The sequence below is a fragment of the Fundulus heteroclitus genome, chromosome 17 (assembly GCF_011125445.2).
Source record: "Fundulus heteroclitus isolate FHET01 chromosome 17, MU-UCD_Fhet_4.1, whole genome shotgun sequence".
Lineage (NCBI taxonomy): Eukaryota > Metazoa > Chordata > Actinopteri > Cyprinodontiformes > Fundulidae > Fundulus > Fundulus heteroclitus.
Window position 1 is genome coordinate 23347308 of NC_046377.1, and position 21488 is coordinate 23368795.

The following is a 21488-nucleotide window of genomic DNA, read 5'->3' on the forward strand; positions in this document are numbered from 1 at the left end:
AAATGTGTTTCTTGACAGTTTCGGTATATTTTCTGTTGCATCAGGGCCTTCAGCGGTGGTCGGCCTGGCGGTGACCTCCAGAACTAGCAGCAGCCTGGGCCTTTCCTGGCAGGCCGGCCCAGGCAGGACGCAGCGCTTCAGGCTGCAGCTGCGGGAACATGCAAAGGGTTCAAATCAGTCTGGTACGTAGGAGCGTCGCAAATGTGAGAGTTTATTATCCTTGAAGCTTGACTCGCAGAACCTTCTGGTAGCCACAAAATGTTTTGTGTTGGAGTTATGACAGCTTAAACTCGGCCTTTTATTCCAATTTCTAATGGAAAATTATTAAAATGGTTTGAATAAACTAGAAGTTTGGCGTTGCACAACCTGCACCATGTGGGATTTGATTGTAGAAAATAGAAATCAAAACTGACATGTGATGGTCAGGCATATAAGAAAACTGGAAATTGTGATTGGCTACGGAAAGTTTGATGGTGCATCTCTACCAGAATCTAATAATTTTTAAGAAACAAGATGCTTCAAGGGGTGAAACCTTTTTTTTTTATCTTTTCAAATCCAGTTCTGCTGAAGAACGAGACGTTGGGAAGCACGACGACGCAACACACAATCAGTGACCTGACGCCAGGGCGGCTGTACGACATTACGGTGGTGACGGAGGCCGGCGGGTTGCAGAACAGCAGGACGATCGAGGCTCGCACAGGTAGAGGCCAAGAGCAGAAGGAAAGGAAAGAATGAGGGATGAAGTGAGGGGAGGAGTGAAGAGCATGAAGGAAAAGCAAAAGATGCTAAAGAGGACAGATGGTAGGGTAGGAAAGGAGGGAAAAGGACAGGCAGAGAAGGAAATAAGGAGTAGAAACGGAGAAGGAAGAAGAACCTTGGAGGTAAAAAAAAAAAGAGTGACGTAAAAGCGACATGAAGATGAAAGAAGAGAAGGAGAAAAAGAAGGCAAAAATAAAGTTTTAACACTTTATTTCCTCCCTAGTGCCCCCTGCGGTCTCCAACATCACCTCGGAGAGCAACGCCACCAGCCTTCGTTTGTCATGGCAAAGGCCCGAAGGCGACGTGGACGCTGTCGTCGTCACCTTTTCCTGCAACGACACGTTCAACCCGCCGACGACTCAACCTGGAGACGTCACCGACGTCGCCGCCTACCAGCTCACCCCCGGCACGGCCTACCAGGTCGAAGTGATGTCCGTCAGTGGCACCCTGACGAACCAATCAAAAACCACCGTCTGGACAGGTGACACGACAAGACAAAACTCTTTTCTCTTCTCCCTTTTTCTTTTTCCTATCCTGTTTCTGTTCGGTTCGCAGCTCCGGCGCCAGCTTCGCGCCTCTACTTGTCTCCTTCTCCTTCCGGCGGGCTTCTACTTACTTGGGCGCCCCCCGCTGGTCACTGGGAGAGCTACAGGGTTTTCCTGTTTGACGGCTTGCAGCAGCTGGTCAGTACCGTCCTGGACCGTGATGCCGTGAACTTCAGCTTTCCGGGGACAGAACTGACACCTGGAAGACGGTACCGAGCCGTGCTGAGGGTTGAGAGCGGCGGACTGACGGCCAACAGCAGCTGTGACGGATTAACGGGTCAGAAAGCAAAGTTACAGGTTTTCACATACAGGAGAAATGCAAGACAGGTTAAAACAAAAATGTTAGAAAACATGTAAAATACATGCAAAGTTAATAAATTACCAAATAAATGAGTAATAAATGACTGAAATGTATTGAATCGCCTCTAAAATCCAAATTTGGATGAACTCATTCCAGATGTTTAGGATTTAAAAAAAACGCAAAACATCTTAATGTGCCTATTTTGGTTTATTATTTTTTTCCTGCGGTGGGAGGCGTCGTTGGACATCAGTTATTGTCACAGTGACCTCTGATGTTTTAAAACGTTAATGTGTGTTTGTGTAATTTGGCCAAGACGCCGTTGTAACTTAAATTTTTGAGTTTTCACTAGGTGTTTTGTGGCTAAATAAATAAACTTGACTCACACATTATTAATGCTCTAATTACAACAAATGTGGGTCAGGAGATAAAAAAATAAAACTCATCTGTGTAAAATATGTCTCTGAAGCTCCCGCTCCAGTGGTGGATCTTCACATTCGCCACTCTGAGGAGACCTTGCTCAGCGCCATGTGGAACCACGCCCCTACCGGGTCACGTGACGGCTACTTCCTCACCATTCGCCATGGTAACGCCAAATCCCAACCAGAAAGTGCATGAAAAATTTACAGCTTGGAAGTTCTTGTAATCCCCGCAGCTCCAGAGCTGCTTGTGGCTCATTACACCTTCAGCTTTGGCTCTTAAAAACTTAGACCAAAAATGCAGGAGGGTCTAAATGTAAAGGTCATTTAAAATTGCTAGCTTTAGGATGCATTTAGTTCTGCAATATATTCAATTCAATTCAATTTTATTTATATAGCGCCAATTCATGAAACATGTCATCTCAAGGCACTTTACAAAGTCAAGTTCAATCATATTATACAGATTGGTCAAAAATTTCCTTTATAAGGGAACCAGTTGATTGTATCAAAGTCCCGACAAGCAGCATTCACTCCTGGGGAAGCGTAGAGCCACAGGAAGAGTCATCTGCATTGTACATGGCTTTGCTGCAATCCCTCATACTGAGCAAGCATGAAGCAACAGTGGGAAGAACTCCCCATTAACAGGAAGGAAAACCTCCGGCAGAACCAGAACCAGTATGAACGGTCATCTGCCTCGACCGACTGGGGGTTACAGAAGACAGAGCAGAGACACAACAAGAGAGACAAAAAAGCACAGAAGCACACATTGATCCATATATGCATAACATTTCCAGAAAGAAAGAAACTAATGGTGTATAGAATATTTTACTATAGATAAATGAAGTATCTTTTTGTCAATAAGTTGCTTTTTCATCATTTTGATGCCATTTGCTATAAAAATCAAATGTCCAATTGAAGAAAATGCATTAAACATAAAAATACTGTTAGTTAAATAATAAAAATGGTTGATCTTAAATTAAAAATTGTAAACAATTTTCCTATAGAATACTATAAAAACAAGCTCTTGTTTCAGAGAGATGTGTAACTTTTGTGGCTCTAAGCCAAATTTGTTTAGCTGGACTGAGGGCAGAAATGGCTCTGTGGGTCGTAAAGGTTGCTGACTCCTGTCCTAGGTGACGCCACAGTGGACACACGAGAGGTGGAGCCGAACATGAGGGAGTGCACGTTTAATGTGCTCACACCTGGAAGACACTACATCATCACTGTGACAACAAGGAGTGGGAACCTGAACACATCTGTGTCTGTGGAGGGGAGGACAGGTGGGTCAACCAATCCTATCATAAAGTGCTTGCATTTTTTCCTTTATTGTTGAGATGATGATCTAATCATGGTTGGAGCTTTGCTAACATAAATGTTCTTGTGTTAATGGTGTTTCAGTTCCCATGGCACTGGATAGGATCAGCCTGAGTGAATCTGGAGTCAACGGCCTTCGGGCGACGTGGGAGAAACCGCCAGGAGACGTGGACTCATACAACCTGACTCTGCTGCAAAACAGGTGATTATAGGAAGATACGTGTGTCACATGACCACACAGACATTTATCTCTATAGTGCCTTACTAAAGCATTCAAACCCCTTCAGGTTTTTCACATTTTTCATGCTGCAACAACAAACTACTGCTTATTTTTATTGGGATATATTCTGAGAGACTAAAAACACACATAATTGTGAAGTGAAGGGGAGATTATGAATGGTTTTCAACACAGTTGTGGCATGCGTTTTTATTCTGCCCCTCTACACTGATGCCCCTAAATAAATCCAGTGTTGCTCCCAGAAGTGACCTAATCAGTGGACAGTCCACCTTTGCATGATTTAATCTGGGTAGGAAGGAAGTTCTGCCATTAGGACCATGGTTACTCTAGAGGAGCTACAGAGATCCACGGCTCAGGATGGAGACTCTGCTGAATGGGACAACAATTAGCCGTTCAATCCACAAACCCTTCTTCTATGAAAGAGTTGAATGCAAGCCTCAATTGCTCTGAAAACGCAATACTGGCAGCATCATGCTGAGGGGACGGGAAGATGGATGGATCTACATCCAGGACAGTCCTGGAAGAAAACTTGTTAGATATAGAAGATTTGAGGATGGAGGTTCACCTCCCAGCAAGACAACCACCCTAAATGTACAACCATAGAAACAATGGGAGGGTTTAGATTGAAGCATATTTATGCTTTGGCCTAGTCAAAGTCCAGGCCTAATTAAAATCAAGAATCTGTGGCAAGATTTGAAATGTGATGTCCACAAACACCGTATTTTAATCCTGTCTTGGTGTGCCTGATCTATTTTGCTAAGAAAATGCTTCAGTTTAAGGCTACATATGTCCAAACCTGGCAGAGACACAGCTATGATTAAATGTCTCTATAAATCGTTAGTAGGCTTAATACAACTTTAAACCAAACTTTTCTCATCTTTTTAAAAAATAATTGAAAACCATATTAGTATTTTAATCCAGTATTACCAGTATAAACCTTTATCTGTCGACCCCAAATAAAATACGTAGTTATATTGCTTAGAAGTTTCATAGGCTTCATAGGCTCTAGAAAGAAGACCAGTTGTTTTGCTCATTTGTGTTTTCCAGCAAACTTAACTCCTCTTGCTCTCCCCAGTGTTGTTGTTCAGAACCACAATGTACCAGTTGGTTCTACTTCTCTGGTTCTGACTGGTTTGACACCCGGCACGCTCTACAGGCTGCAGGCTGCCACCGTCAGTGGGGAGCTGCAGTCCAAATATACCATTCTGGAGCCTCGAACCGGTAAGGCCTCTCTTCGGTGGGTCTGAATTAAGAAAACTGAGGCTGTTTTTTGCAGTTTGCATGGGGAAACGTATTGTTCAGGAGAGCTAATGACAAACAAACACAAACTCGCTTATGTAACCGGGTTTGATTGCCGGTCAGTTGGGATCTTATTGTGTAGTAACAATATTCCCATCCAGCCTTTTCCCAACGAACACAATCAACGGTCAAAACAGGAAACCGCAGCGAGCTTTTCGACCAAACAATCAACAGATCAGGAATGTTCAAACTTTACATTTCGAAATGTCCCAATATGACCGAAGGCAACACTGTTAGAAAAAAAGAGTTACTCGTGGTCCACGAGTAACTCTTTTTTTTTTTTTTTTTACTTTAGTTTTGAATGTCTTCTGGACTATTTTTCTGACTTAAAACAGTTTTGTTGTAATGTTGAATGGTGTGTTGAATCACAATGTTAAAGACTTCAAATGTTGCCTTACCAAACCCATCTGTGGTATTTATAGCTGGAACTCCAACTCTGTGTTATCATCCAGATAATTTGTTAATTAAAATTACGCTTTCTTTAACGTAGTGATTAATCTTGTCCTTATCTTGGTAGAAACATTTTAAAAAGCTGTTAAAAGTACAGGATTGTGTTTTTAGTGGGTTTATTAATTTGACGTCAAGCATTTATGATTTGTGTGTTGGGTCACAGTTCGCACAAAGAATGTGATAACATCGTTCAAAACAATGTCCGACGTGCCGAAAAAAGAAAGCCTGGAATGTTCCACAAGAACAAAGACACTCCCAGGACTCAAAGCTTTCTAACACACACACACATTTTCTCATCTTGCTAGATGTAGTGAGGACCATGTGTTGACTCCCATTGATTTTTAGTTGTTTTAGTAATTTTGAACCCTTTCTATGCCCTAACCCTGACAATAACCCTAAACCTAACCATTACCAGTACATGCCTAACCGTAACCTTAACTTAACTCACCTTCGTTGTACACCTTACATACAAAGTGTGATCCAGCAAAATGTCCTCACTTTGGTAGTGAAATCGGAAAATGGTCCTCACTCTGATACCTAAACAGAAGCCTACACACACACACGCACACGCACGCACACACACGCACGCACACACACACACAACACACACACACGCACGCACGCACGCACGCACACACACACACACACACACACAATGTGTTGACAATATCCGGAACATTTTGTGGCTATATAATACACTTTCTGAGCAGGAAATTGGTGTGTGTGTGTGTACTTGTATACCTGCATTGTGAGGAGCCATGATTCTTCTAACTTCAATGAGGACATTTGTTAAACGTGGGGAAACATTGCAAAATAGTCTTTAACACATTCAGACTTGGTTGAGGGCTTGAGGTCAATGATCCTCGGTACATTGTATTTTATTTGAAGGTCTGAGTGCTCCATAAGTAAAGTTTGATTGATTGATTGATTCTGCTTAAATTAGTACTTGTATAAGTCAGGTTATGGTCTTCACAAAGGTATATGCACAAACAAATGTGCATGTGAGAAACCCTAACCTAAACCTAATTGACATCTTAGTGCAAAACCTAACCTCTAGCCCAGAAAAATGTGAGGACCAAATTAAGGTCCTCACTTTACATCAAAGTCCTCACTTTACCAATAAAATTAGCAAAACATGTTCTTGCTCTGTTGCAAGTAAAATAAATTACACACATGGAAAGAGAACAATTATACAGTATTTATCAGTGTGTTTCTCTTGACTGTTATGAATATAGTTATTATAAGTGGGGAAAAAAATCTTTCTAAAACCCTAAACTAGTTTTGCATCAACAATTCACTTTTGGTGGCTACTTTAAACAGTTAATTTTACTTTCATTTAAAATTTTATTCTTAAATTAATCTGATTTTACAGAGGAAATTGACAAAGATTATCATGACAAGCTTAGTTTTCCTAAGAAACATTCATGAATAGGAATTTATCAAAACCAAAAATCCTCAGTCTGCCATATTTCTACATATTATTTTATATTCCCAAACTTTAACATTGCTGTTAGGAGTAAGTCATTTTTTGGGACATTAGGACAGACTTAATAGGCTGGAAATCAGATCATTTTGCATCTTTGTTGCTTTTGCACTTATTATTCTTCATGCTTTAAAGTTTTAAAAAAAGTTTTGCTTCAGTAGTGGAATACCTAAATTTGAAATGATGCATTGCTACAATATTTAACATAGGGCTGGATAATATATAAAAAAAGCATATTGATAAAATAGAAATCATATTGATTGGTATCGATAATTATCAACAAATTCAAAACTTATATTTTAAGTGCAGCCCTGGTCATTTTATGTTGTTACTTAGCGACCTATTTTTATATACAGAACACACGAACACTAAATTCAAACTCAACCCTTTATTCAACCAACTTTTTACCAAAGCTGCAAGTTTTTAAAAAAGAAAAAAGAATGCGTGCTCTCTGAACTCTTTGAAGGGGAGGAAGCATTCCTGGGTCTGTTTGTGATTGGTTGGGAGGAAGTAATGACTGTAATATTAACCTACATGAATGCATACGGAAGGAAAACTGTTATTCTATTGAACTTTTTACTGACCCTTTTTTCTATCATCGATATACGTCTATTGATCTATATATATTGTTATTGAATTATCGTCCAGCCCTAATTTAACAGTAAAAAATTCCATAGGTTTATAGATTCCTTCAGTTTTTCTGCTTTTTTGTAATTATTTGGAGATTTTAATAAATATTTTCTATTCTTTTAATAAAGAAATATGTTATTTATATGATATTAAAAATTTTCTGTGAAATAAAGTTCTGGGTTTTGGATTGGTTGGACACAATATCATTTGAAGGACCAAAAGTCACACTCAAAATATGTTACTCCCTGTATAATATGTTTAAGTCTCAGTGTTTGAATGTAAGAACTAAAATAAGTGAAGCTTTTAATGATATTCTGATTTATTAAGTTACAAAGGGAATGGATCCATGGATTGTAAGACCCTACAGATGATTTTTTTTGTTTGTTTTTTGCAGCCCCAGCAGCTGTCTCTAAGGTGAGTGTCGTCAACGGCGGCAGGTCAGATGCTCTTTACGTCTCGTGGCTTCCTGCAGAGGGCGTGGTGGACAGCTACCTGGTCCACCTAGAGTACGGGAAGCAGACCGTCCACATGTTGGCAGTGTCCAGTTCCTCTCCGCCCGAGTGCTCCTTCAGTTCCCTGGAGGCTGGACGTCTGTATTCAGTCATCATTACAACAAGGACCAGCGGACAGGAGAGCTCCGCTGTGGTTCAGGCTCGAACCCGTAAGAGTTTTCCTGATGTCCTTGTTTGTGTATTTTTTTAATTTTTTTTGGTTCTTTTTATTGAACCAATCTGTTTCGGGTCTTCTTGTCTTACAGAGCCGGCAACAGTGGGAAACCCAAGCGCTGTTCACGCTGGAAGAGACGACTACCTCAAGGTGGGTAAAGAAAACCACTTGGAGTAATTTTCAAATAGTTATGCATAGATAGTTGACCTTAAAGTCCTTATGGTAAAGTAGGAGCGTCGGAATATCCGGTCTGTAGGGTAATAGATATTTTCTTCTCTTTTTACTCATCAGTTAGATTTTATGCTTTATTTGTATCTAGGTTGTGTATTAGTTTTTTTGAATGTTTTTTTTAATCGTCCTTTAGCAGCATCTCAAAATTAAAGCTATAGTTGGTAATCGTGTTCAGAAACACTTTTGTTAAATGGTCTTTTTTTAAATTGGAGGTTAAAGTATTAGACCCCTGACAAATCCTTGCCATTTGGACAGAATGACAGGTGTTTGGTCAGAGTTTTGGTCCTATTCTCACCCCCTTCTGTCCCTCGAGTTCTGGGGGTATCACTTTATCTATTGGTTGTCCAACATTTTTAAGAAAATAAGTTATGTTGTTCTGGACATACGGATGGATCCCTCTAAGCCAGGGGTGTCAAACTAATTTTGGTTTAGGGGCACATTCAGCTTAATCTGATCTCAAGAGGGCCACACGAGTAAACTCATTGCAAGATTAAATAGAACTAATAAAAGTGGACTTGTTGTTGATTTTTATATTAAATGAATTTCACTTTTACACAATATATTATGAATAACCTCAGCGTTTTTAAGAAAAGTATTTGCAATTTCAACAATACTTTTACCCAGTTAAACATTTACTTGTGCATTATGCATAGGAACTGATCACAGTGATTGTACAATGTTGAAAAACATTTATTCACATTTTTTTGGAACTTAAAAATAAAATACATCAAACGGATAAAAGTTAAGAAATGATTTAAAATCAATTTTCCACATCTGAAGCTCAGTGCTCCAATCTGCTGATTAAAACACAGCGCTACAATATAGGAACTGCAGATTTTCAATTAAACGAAGTACATGATTTTTTTCAATAATTGTTGTATCATTCTTTTTCTTTTTTTCTTGTTCTTCCTTTCCTCTCCTACTTTCCCATTGTAGTGTCCATATCATTTGAGATATTCCCAGCATGAATCATAATTAAACTATTCACATTCATAAATCAAGCGGAGCACTATGGCAAAAGCAGTACTGCTCCACTTGTGAAAGTCAAATCTGATGAGCTCTTTTTGGCATTAAGACAATTATTATTGCCACATTGCCAGACAGGACACTGGGGGGGAAAAAAAAAAAAAAATTTTTTTTTTTTTTTTTGTTGAATAATGCATTTAGCCACCGGGCCGGACTAAATTGCTGGGCAGGCCGGAACAGGCCCGTGGGCCGTATGTTTGACACCCCTGCTCTAAGCAGAACAGCCATGTTAACCCCTAAGGCGTGTCTTCAGGTGTACTGGCATCACGCAGCGGGGGATCTGGATCGCTACGTGGTTCTGATCAGTTACAACCACACCATCCTGCGGAACCAGAGTGTCCCCACCGGACTCAACGAGTGCGCCTTCTCGTCTCTGACGCCGGGGCGACTGTACACCGTCAACGTGGAAACCTGGAGCGGCAGCTACGTCAGCAGCGTCTCTACACACGGCCGAACCCGTGAGTCAAGATTAGAGTTAAGGAGCCTGTTGTTTTTATTTATTTATTTTTTTTGTGACGACGGTTCGTTTTCCAGTTCCTGCAGCTGTGAGGAATCTGTCGGTGAGGAACGCAGGAACATCTGACCTGAACGTTACCTGGAGCCCCGCCCTTGGAGACGTGGACCATTATGAGGTAAATTCAGTCTTTTAAACGTTAGAGTAGTGAATATGTTTTCCCAAATTTTCCCAACAATTTACTGTATTATTCGGACCATATGATGCACTCGATTATAAGGCGCACTAAATATTCTTCCCAAGTTTGTAATATCACTCCACCCCTTCATGTCCTCAACTCTCTGTTGGGAGGACAGAGTAGCTGGACTACACTGCCCTATTTCTAACATAAGGCCAAAATAAACTTCACTTTTATTTTGTATTGACTTACTAGGTTTAGGGTTGCTAGTGCATAGTCTGGGTGAGGGCTGACTTACATGAATGCACTTCTAGTTTAGACTAGGGCTAGACGATACAGTAAAAAAAGCATATCAATAAAATAGAAATCGATAATTATTAACAAATTCAAAACATATATTTTAAGTGCAGCCCTGACGATTTTATGCTGTTGCTTAGTGACTTATTTTTAGATACAGAACACACAAACACTGAATTTGAACTCAACCCTTTATTCAACCAACTTTTTACCACAACTGCAAGTTTTTAAAAAAAGAAAAAAGAACGCGTGCCCTCTGAACTCTTTCAAAGGGGGCGGAGCTAGGTTCCTTGGTCTGCATTGTGATTGGTTGGGAGGATGCAATGACTGTAATATGAACCTACATGGCTAGAATGCCAAAGAAGGAAAACTGTTATTTTATTAAACTTTTTATGAAATATATATATATATATATATATATATATATATATATATATATATAGTTTTGGAATTATCGTCCAGCCCTAGTTTAGACATTACAGTCAGGCAGTCTTGTAGACAGCTCAGGGGTCCTCAGGTAGTGACAGTGTACCGTAATGCTCCAAATATCCATTGATCAGAGCTACTTTGTTGCAAACCAAAGTCGTACTTACACATTTTAACAGATTTCTGAGCGCATTGTACCATATAAAGATCGGTCAGTAAGCACAGCTTGAATTGTATATAAACCGCACCTGATTATAAGGTGCACCGTCAAATTTTTAGAACATTTAAGGATTTTAAGTGTGTCGGAAAAATACGCTAACTTATTTATTCAGCGGCAATTCATCACAAAGATCCTCAGTTTTTTTTTTTCATTGTTGTTTAATGTGTTCGCTTTCAGGTCACTGTGCTCTTTAACGACACCCGGGTCTTCCCCCCCGTCGTGCTGGGCAGCGACGCGCGTCATCACCTGCTCACCTCTTTGACTCCCGGGCGCCTCTATAAGATAATGGTGTCAACATTCAGCGGGCCTCTTCAGATCGCTCAGGTGATGGAAGGACGGACAGGTAGGACAGCACTCTGGATTTCCTCTGATAAAATTACTCTAGAGTCCGGTATCGTAAAGGCAGATTCTGTTTTTCAGTTCCCAGTGCTGCAAGGAACTTGCGAATGATTCCCCAACCCGGCCGCACGGACTCTGTTGGCGGGCTGTTGCTGTCATGGATGCCTGGACAAGGAGACCTGGACTTTTACAAAGTGACCCTGTCGACCACGGTGAGACAGATTTACAGTTTTCTAGAAGTCTTCAACCCTAACAAATAAGCTGCATGGGTGCATCTCAATAAATCAGAGAAGAATTAAAAAGTAAATGTATTTGATTGAGTCAGTACAACACGCGTCACTAGTGGAGATTGTATTGATTCGCTTAACACGCTGAAATGTTTCCAGTTTTATTGTTTTGCTGATTTTGGTTACAACATATGGATAATGAAAACCAGGGAATCAGGTTTTTTTTTTTTTCAAAAACAGCAGGGATGTAAACACCGAGTTAGGAGCAGCGATGGTCATAAAGTCTAACAGTTGCTGGGAAGAAGGATCTGCGATAATGCTGCTTAGTGCATCCAGGATGCAGCACGCTGTCACTGCACTGCAAAAACGGATCTAAAAATAAGTAAAATGTTCTTAAAGTTAGTGCATATGTCCTTGATTTGAGCAGGCAAATAAGATTATCTGCCAATGGAATTAGTATTTTGACCCCTAGAATAAGATAATTAGATATCCTGGTTGTGGTCCGCTCCTGACTGCGACAGCTTGTTCTAGCTAAATTTAAATGTAATCTTAATAATATCATGTATATATCTGACATGTCAAATGTCCAGCAGACGCTCACTGACATTTTTGTTTCTACATTCTATCCCTACTTGCTTTTATTCCTATATTTTAATCATGTAAAGCACTTTGCATTGTCTCTGTACTGAATTGTGCTGTAGAAATAAATTTGCCTTGCCTTGCCTTGCCTAGAGGGTATGCCGCCAAATATTGTTGCTCAAGCTGCCTGTATCCATGCAAAACAATGCAAAGTTGAGTGGAAGGAAAATGTGGTTGAAAAAGGTGCAAAAGTATAATTGTAGCCTTTTGAAAATTGTGAATTTAAGCTCATTTAGGAGTTTTATTTGATTGATTGGATTCACAAGGCGTGGACTGCAGCAGGAGTGAATAGGGGTCATCCACTGCTGTTGATTAATGCACTTCTTCCACAGTAGTAAACGCATAAAATATATCACTGTGTGTAGTTCCTCTGTACAATATATGTTCGACTTGAAGTTTTAAAGTGAATTACCTTTTCAATTCTGTTCTTTTTTTTAGTCTTTTTCTACTTGTCCTGTCATAACCTTTAAGGTTTGACACGCTAACTGAGCGTGTGAGACTTGATGCTACAGATGAAAAATGCTAAAATGTTCCTCGCTTGTCTTTCAGGATGGAGTTTCTATCGATACTCGTCCCGTCCCCAAACACGTTTCTTCCCTCGACTATTTAGATTTGAATCCAGGCCAGGCGTACGCCGTCACCATCCAATCACACAGCGGCGCTCTGACCAATAGCAACGCAGCCTCCGGCAGAACGGGTAGGACTTGCGGCTGTTTGTAATGTCGTCGGTCAACCTCGGAGCCTTCTTCTCATCGGTTGTTTTCCTCCCGCAGCTCCAGCCTCAGTCACCGCCCTGCAGGCTGATAACGGACACACCACCCACAGCCTCACTGTCAGCTGGGAGCGTCCGGTCGGCGAGTTCGACGGTTACAGCCTGCAGTTACTGGACGAAGCTGGAAGCCTTTTGAGGAATCAGTCTGTGGTGGTGGGCAGCCAGAGCGAGCGGCTGGAGGGTCTGACCTCAGGGAAGTGGTACCGGGTGAAGGTGGTGACGCTGAGCGGCGGCGTACCATCGCTGGATGCAGCCACAGCAGCAGGGCAAACACGTAAGTCACCGCTAAAAAAAAATTTAATAGAGGAAATTTCCTTTCAGAGTACATTTAGGATCTTTATTTTCAGTCTCGTATGTTTTTCTGCTGTCCTTCAAAACTATGGTTCTCCAATCAGATTCCAAGTCCCTTATGCACAAATTTTCTCTCCCCCCCCATGTGCATACCGATTATGGCTGAGTATCGTCTAGGATGAGCCAATTTGATTCTCGATACATCGCTCACGATACGTTACGTTTCTTGATATAGCTCTGCTTGATTTGATTTGACTCCAATATCAATATTTATTACTTTCAAACTAATGCTCAATCATTTAATCAACAAAACTAGCCAAATATGATATTTATGTTCTATTTATTGAACACTGATATATTAACAGGAATATAAAGTGCATTTGGATCAATGCATTTATCACAGAAACCAAAAATGTGCCCAAACAACTGATTTTAGGGACAAAGGCGCTTCTAAAATCCTGTTGGCCGTTCCACAAACTCGTCTCACTTGCTCTTCCTCGCACTGAACAGTAATGGCGCGCTGTAACAACGCAAATAAACAAACAAATATTGATACTGAAAGTCAGAATATTAAATCGTTTTTAAAAACATCGATATTAACCGTTGTATAGATTTTTATGCATATTATGCCTAATACCGATTGTCAGCCATGGGTTGGAGACAGTGCCCTCTACAGGCAAGTGTGAAAAACTACAGCAATCAAGTAATTCATCTTTTATCTGTAAAGATGTGTTTTCAGATTTTTAAACAAAATATTAATACAAATACTAATTAAATAAATGCTAAAAAAAAAGACCTGAGTGAACAGGTTTAACCTGTGCAGGGAAAACGTTTGAGAACAAGAACGAGGAGAGAAAATTTGTGCAAGAGGAATTTAATTTAATTTGAGTGGAGAAACTTAGAAAAATAGTTTTGAGGAAGAGCAGAGCAAATTTGTCCGCATGCAGGACAGTTCTTAGCGGGAGCAGTCCGAAAGGTTACATTTCAAATAAGGAATCCTGCTCCTAATGTTTTAAAATGCGCTCCTAAAATGTCAAGGAATATAATTTATTAATATTTGATACTTAAAGGTGTTGGAGCAGGTGTTAAAGTGGACTTGTTCTTCCCTTCAGGTCCTGCTGCTGTTCAAAACCTGACAGTCGTCTCGGTGAACACCACTTCGCTGAGCTTCTCCTGGCGTCCCTCAGACGGCCATGTTGACAACTACAACCTGTCGCTCTACAGCGTCTCCGAGGCGATGACCAATCACAGAGCAGCGGGCGGCGAGAAGGAGCATCAGCAGGTGTGGTGATGTTTCAGGTGTGTAGAGCCGTTTCTGCTGATCGGAGCCTCATGTTGTTCTGTGTTCAGCCTGCAGGGGAGCTGGTGGACCAGCAGAAGGTCGGTCCAGCTGCGGACGGCTGCGTGTTCCCAGATCTGCGAGCAGGAAGTCTTTATCGCCTCCGGGTGGTGAGCTGGAGCCGGGACATGAGCAGTGACTCCTCTGTTCTCGCCAGAACTGGTCAGTCAGCTCAAACATCATGGATCTCCTCATTCTGTCTTTTATTTTCTGCCGTTTTGTAACACACCTCGTCTCTTGTCTCCTGCAGTCCCGTCTCCAGTGTCGTCTCTGCAGGTCCAGAGTTCAGGACGGACCAACAGACTGACGGTCAGCTGGCAGCCAGGAGAGGGAAGCTGGAACGGCTACCAGGTAAACAGATTTTTATTCTCAGTACAGTTTTAAAAAAACAAAACTAATTTAGATTAGCAGAACATTTTTATCCCTAAAAAGACTAATACAAAGGATTTTAAGACAAAAAGGTATGTCTGAGTACTGTTCAGTATGTGAACAGTTAATTAGTTTTAACATCGTAAAGCAGAAAAAACCCAGAATGAACTCAGGCATCTGTATTGAAAACATGTTTTTTCTCTTCTTGATATAAGAGCCCAGACCCGGTACTGAGATACCTGGTCTGGGCTCCTTTTGCATGAATTACTGCATCAGTGCGTCGTGGCATGGAGGTGATCGGCCTGAGGTTCTGCTGAGGCGTTCAGGAAGTCCATATGTTGCTTTAGTAGTGACCTTCAGGTCGTCTGCATTGTTGGTTATGGAGTCTCTCATCTTCCTTTGGATTATAATCCATAGATTATCTATTGGGTTTTTGTCAATCCGGATTACCAATAAAAAAGTGCCGACATGTTTTTTCCCCCTTACATTTTTTATAAATTTTTTTCCTTCCACCCAACTTTCCATTTCTGTTTCTCAAGAGCGAGCAGCCCTAAGATGTGTGTCAGAAAATTATATTTTATATCAGTTTAATCTGTTTTGGATGTCCTAATTTTCTTCCTGCTGTGTTAATTTGAGTCTAAAATGATTTTGAGTAAAACCGCCCTTTTTTGTACACATTTAACTCTTTTGGATGTTGTGTGGTTAAGAGAAGCTTGGATAATCATACTTTTTTACAAAAATCTTCATATTGTTGCTTCTGTTAAATAAAAGATGTATAAAATTAATGTAATTATTTATTTTAGCGTTGAAATATTTTCATCTTAGAGTTTTTTTGTTTGAAATCAGAATTAAAAATTTTAACTAGATTTAAGCATATACCACTAACATGTTTTTAAATTTAAGCAAATATTTTTGAATGCTTGTATTCTTTACTGTTTCAAAAAAAAAGAGATTTAATTTAATAAATTTATCAGATTAAAGTAACATCAGTGTAATCGAAGCAGATGGATACATTTTTGCACGTGAAGGGAACAAACTGCAGAAAATAAACATTTTTCCAAGTGGAAGCAGCAGATCTTATTGGTCGTTTTTGATTTTGATTTTAGCTGGTGCTGTACGACGTGTCGGGATCCACTCTGGCGACTGAAACCCTCGGGGCGGAGCATAGGAGCCACACGTTCCCGGGACTGACCCCTGGCCGGCTGTACCAGGCGAAGGTCATCACACACAGCGGGGATCTGACCAATAGCGTCGCAGAGTTCGGACGAACCTGTAAGTCAGATAAAGACTACAAGCATTATATAATTTGTAGTTTTAAAATAACTTCTGTTTCTCTTTCCTTTCAGCTCCAGAACCTCCCACCCATCTGTCGGTCAGAAAAGGCCCGACCAACACCTCCGTGGAGCTGCTGTGGTCTGGCCCCGCCTCCGGAGACTACGACAACTTCAGCCTGCGCTGGGCGCCCGACGACCCGCTGTCCGTCACGCAGACCCACCTGACCAGCCGCATCGTCAGCGGGATGTTTCCTGGGAGGAAGTACAACTTCACCGTGACGACCGTCAGTGGGGGCGGAGCCAAAGGCGATCCTACAGTCAGGAGCCAGCCAATCCAGACGAGCGTCAGGACAAGTAGGCGGAGCTAGGAATTATGACAAATGCAAAAATACAAGTTTATATAATTGATAATTGATGATAAATCATCATGAATGGAAAAAAAAATCTAATACTGAAAAAAGTATTTTTTAGCAAATTTTATCCATTGATACATTTGATTCAAAACATTTAAACAAATTACTATTTTATCATATTTGCCCTTTCAGTCTTTCTGATTAGATGGATAAACTGACTATAAAGTAAATTTATGCATTTAATTACAATGAGGGGGAAATTGTTGTCACAGTAATGCGTTTAAAAGTACAGAACTGTTTAAAACAGTCTGTGAATGGTAAAGACATTTCCAAATAAAAATACCATAATGAAATAGTTTTATTCTATAAAGCAATATTAAAACTAATAGGGATGTTACGGCCCGCTTTAGTCCAAATGTCATAAAATGGAAACAAACATCCTGTTGGCCACCAGGTGGCAGTAGAAGAGAAGCTGTTCTAGTTGATTTTTCTGTCGCATCCATTTTTAATCACATCCTGTGAAGTTTTGGCTGCAGAGATGAAGCTGGCCGCCACAAGGAATGAAAAATATTAATAATCCAGGACACATTTGTAGTATTTATAAATCTGACCCAGTTTTTTTCCCCCTGTTTACTTCAGTCGAGGTCGTGTTACAAAAGCAGATTTATGTCACGCTTCTGAACGTCAACATGTCGTGTGGAGCTGCTGAAAGAAAGTTTTTGTTCTTTTCTCTCTGGTCTGCTCCAAGCCTCAACAATACAAACAGATCCTCTCCCCCTGAGTTTTTAATCTGCAGCCAAACGTCCCGCTGCAGGCCCCGTTATAAGAACGAGTTTATTTCTCAGAACAAGGTCACAGAGGAGCTCAGACTGACTCGGCATCATCCCTCCTGCAGGTCCGGCTCCTCTCAGGTCCATCCACTGCTTCCCTCTGTCCTCCTCCTCCCTCTCCTGCTCCTGGACGCCGCCGCGCGCTGACTTCGACTCGTATAAGGTCGAGTGCCGTCGCCACGAAGACGGGGAGCTGACTTCGGCCACGGAGCTGGCTGGGGGCGTCACCGCGGTTACGCTGGACCACCTGGACGCGTTCAGGAAGTACTCCGTGACGATCAGAGTGTCGTCGGCCGGACAGACGAGTCCGCCGGCGACTCAGACCGTCATCACCATGATTGACCGTGAGTTTTTATAACCGGGTTTTAACCTGAACCCTCCCAGTCTGGAGGCCCCAAACACAGTCTGTCTGTTTTTTAATTAAGAGCTGAATGGAAATGGGTCTGCTCACCTGGGAGACGGGCTGGGCACAGACGGCAGAGCCAGATTAATCTCCACACGGCTGTGGCGTATCATAGAGTTTGAGACTGCAGCAGAGAAACAGTCTGAACTTGATCTACAATAAGCTTCGCCTGATCCACCAAATTCTGTCCTTTAAACTGATCTTCTGGACTCTTGCTGCTTATTTTCCTAACTTGGCTCAACTTTGGTCCTTGTACAAGACCCTTAAAGGGGATATATAATCTACATTTTGTTGTGAACCTGGAGTCTCTTGGAGTGTAGAACAGATTAATGTACTCTCTCCAGGAGCTGCATAGATATATTTATATTCTTTTTGGGTTGCAGTATTTGCTGCGGAGCTGCTAAACAACGTCACGGAGGTCCGGCTTACCAGTCTTGTGAATCTTATTTTTCTGAGTTATTTTTGTAGACCAAGCTGATGGGTCTAAATGTTCGGTTTCTCATCAGCATCGTACAAAAACGGCAGAAAAAATTGCTCTGTGACCTGGAGGTGGGCAGGGCATGAACGGGCTCCTTTAGATTTAAAGGGACGGCATCAAAATGAGTTGCTATCAGGGTAAAAAGGAGTTAAATGAACAAGGATTTCAGACAAAATCATTGCAGCCCCTTTATATAGACCACAACTGGATAATTTTAATGTGAAAATGAGGAACTGAGAAGCATATGTCCCCTTTTAAAGGTTAGACGCACCAGTTATTCAGCTACAGATCGAAGTCGCCATCAGTCGAGATCAGCATGTCCGTTTTTGTTTGATTTTAACATTCATGCATCAAAACTAAGGTCTCCAGCATAATAATAATTTGGACACCAAACAGAGGCTCATCACTGATGCTGAACGGATTCCTCATTTTCTGAAGCTTTTTAGCTCCCAGCAGTATTCCAGGCACTACTTCCTGTTCAGTTATCACGCAATTGGTTAATTACCTGGTAGCAAAGGTTTTGGACGTTTCTCTGGAGGTTGTTAAATAACTGCGTTGTGCTGAGCTCTTAATCTCCGATGAGTCACTTTATTTCTTCTCTTTGACCTTTCGGAGATGAAGTCACTGTGACCCAAAACGGAGTCTCTCCTCTTTTACAACCTTTTCTTCCTTCTTTGTTCTTCTTCTCTCCGCGCGCGTTTCATCATAAATCATCCTGACACGAGGACACCGGGAAGAAAAAGACGTCGGTGGAAAGAAGAGATGATGGCGGAAGTTTGCAACCTTCAGAGCCTCTGTGGAAAGATTAGTTTTTTTAAATTAGTTTGGCTCTGTGTTTGATGAGAAGTTCGGATAACGGGAAAGTAATTTTTTTGGATCCATCCAGTGAATCCTGACTTTCCTCTCAGGTCCTCCGGTCCCGCCTCCCAGCGTTCACGTCAGCGAGAAGTCGTCCAAAATGACGTCTTCCTCCATTTTGTTCCGCTTCAACTGTTCCTGGTTCAGCGACGCCAACGGAGCCATCAGATACTTCGCTGTGATCGTGGCCGAGTCGGACGGTAGGAAAAGCCCCAACGGCACACTGTTTTAATGCTTTGAACCGCACAGTTAAATCTTTATTAGGGATAAAAAAAAAAAAAACGGTTTAAAGTACTTCTTGATTCTGAGATCATACAAGTTGCTAAGTGTTAGAAAGTTCACGTATTATTATGACCTGAGGAAATTAATGCTGAAATTAATGCTGTGGTTTGTGCTAAATGTACACCTTTTTTTTTATGTGCTGTTTTGGCGGATTTCAGACGTCATAAACCGCGATTATGAGCACCGATTCCAATTATACATTAGCAAACCATTCCGTTTATTCTCCTAAAATGTTTTTCTCAGACTTACCCGAGTCGTAACAGACGCTTGCGCTGTCTTTCGTGTTAAAATCATCACTTTGTGAATCGCCATCTGAACTTCTCGTGGTGTACTTCATTGAACTCTCTGTAGCGTAGCCTGGGCAACGCCCACAAACCACGTCATCGACCCATATTGTGGATTTTAAGTACTTAAAAAACTTTTAACGACGCAATCACGATCTTAATGCTACATTTTTTTGATAATATGGTCACTAATGCATGTATTTCCGAGTTGGTCGATCTCAGAATCAAGAAGGAAACAGGAAAAAAGTCAATTTAACAGAGATAAAATCATCCTTTATCTCAACAGCCAGTGAAATTCTGCAGCCAGAACAGCGCCACCCGCTGCCCTCGTACCGCGATTACATCAACAACTCCTCCGTCAGAGCGTACCAAACGGCGTACTTCCAGAGTCGATGTCCTCAGGACACGGACGGCTCCTCTGGACAGGTAACAGCTAATCCATCATGAATTCACGGCGCCGCCATCAGGAGAACTGGGACGTACCGAACAGGGAAAATTAGCCAGTTTGTAATAATTATTGTTTAACGACCGATCAGGTGGTGGAGGTGAACCTGGGAGCAGGTGGGGACCGGCTGGGCGGAGCCTGTGATCACTACCATGACGATGACCTGTACAACGGTTACGGCAGCTTCTGCGACGGACCGCTGAAACCTAGAACATCCTACAGGTGAGCAGAACTGGAGACGGGTAAAGCCCAAGCAGCAGGAAACCACCTGTGGGATAACCAGGTGTGTGTGTGTGTTTGCAGGCTGAGCGTGCGAGCCTTCACCAAGCTGTTTGATGAAAACCGCAGAGAGGTCGCTGAGCCGCTCTTCTCAGACTCTTACCTGTCCTCGCCGCTCAGGACGCACGCAGGTGAGAAACGTTGCAAATCAAGACCACTTGAATACTTCAAAATAAAACAAAAATGTCTCGAGTCCAACCTGGAAGTGTTCACCTGTCGCTGTTCACGCCGTTTCCGTCAGAGCCTCTAGGTGGCGTGGTGGAGGGCCTGAGCGCAGGAATGTTCCTCATTGGGATGATGGTGGCCGTCGTTTCCCTGCTGGCCTACAGGCAGAGGCTGCGCAAAGTGTGAGTAGAAAACAGGTCAACACATGAAAAACACTGCTGTTTATGGAGAAACAAGCATCTGTAGACCAAAACAAGATGTATGACAAGCCGCGCCTCTGATTTGGCCGCTTCCTTTCTCTCGAGTCGCCTTCTGTGAGCATCACCTGTCAGAGGACCATTTCAAGCGAAGAACTCATAACTTTATAATGTTAGCAAGAGAACATTTTGTTCTGCTGGTGTCTTCTCCACCATGTTGCCATGATGGAGGTATTTTAGGGCAGGGAGGGGCTGAGCCCTGAGTAGCAGCTGTTCACGTACACGTACGGTCCGGCTATGTAAACGAGAGACTGGAGAATAACGCAGAGAGAAGCAGTGTGACGTCACACCTAGAGTCCATCTGAAATATTACCTTTAGCTCTATGCATCATTTTTTTTTTTAGTTCTTCCATCTAAAGTATTTAAATTTTGCTCCTTTTTAAAGGACGTTTTCACACCTTATAGTTTGTTTCCTGGACTGTTTCCAGTGGTTCGGTTTCTTTACACACAGAGAAAACTTCAAATTCACAAAACTGACACTTTTTTTTTTTACTTTGTAATCTGCTGCTTATATTTATACCCAACAACCATTCTTGAAACTTGCATGGAAGTTTAGTCTTTAAGCAAAAAGACACACACAGCTATTGTTTAGTTTTTATCCTACTGCATACCACAATGCAATGCAAAGCTGGGAAGGCAGTTTGGCTGGAGTTAGTTTGGACCAACCAAAC

General features: G+C 41.7%; 1 protein-coding gene across 1 annotated transcript in view; it reads left to right on the plus strand.

Moving 5' to 3' along the window:
• The window catches only part of ptprb (protein tyrosine phosphatase receptor type b), a 46879-nt gene that overhangs the window by 14599 nt on the left and 10792 nt on the right, over positions 1–21488 (plus strand). Inside the window, exons 3-29 of the mRNA XM_012868655.3 lie at positions 45–182; positions 560–700; positions 983–1240; positions 1315–1581; positions 2072–2188; positions 3155–3301; positions 3420–3537; positions 4649–4794; positions 7830–8096; positions 8193–8251; positions 9612–9816; positions 9893–9990; positions 11111–11276; positions 11354–11484; positions 12688–12835; positions 12912–13184; positions 14314–14483; positions 14552–14702; positions 14791–14891; positions 16016–16181; positions 16256–16537; positions 17432–17710; positions 19156–19305; positions 19958–20097; positions 20208–20338; positions 20420–20526; positions 20637–20742. Coding sequence (XP_012724109.2) covers positions 45–182; positions 560–700; positions 983–1240; positions 1315–1581; positions 2072–2188; positions 3155–3301; positions 3420–3537; positions 4649–4794; positions 7830–8096; positions 8193–8251; positions 9612–9816; positions 9893–9990; positions 11111–11276; positions 11354–11484; positions 12688–12835; positions 12912–13184; positions 14314–14483; positions 14552–14702; positions 14791–14891; positions 16016–16181; positions 16256–16537; positions 17432–17710; positions 19156–19305; positions 19958–20097; positions 20208–20338; positions 20420–20526; positions 20637–20742 — 4462 coding nt within the window. The remainder of the gene's footprint in view (positions 1–44; positions 183–559; positions 701–982; positions 1241–1314; positions 1582–2071; positions 2189–3154; positions 3302–3419; positions 3538–4648; positions 4795–7829; positions 8097–8192; positions 8252–9611; positions 9817–9892; positions 9991–11110; positions 11277–11353; positions 11485–12687; positions 12836–12911; positions 13185–14313; positions 14484–14551; positions 14703–14790; positions 14892–16015; positions 16182–16255; positions 16538–17431; positions 17711–19155; positions 19306–19957; positions 20098–20207; positions 20339–20419; positions 20527–20636; positions 20743–21488) is intronic.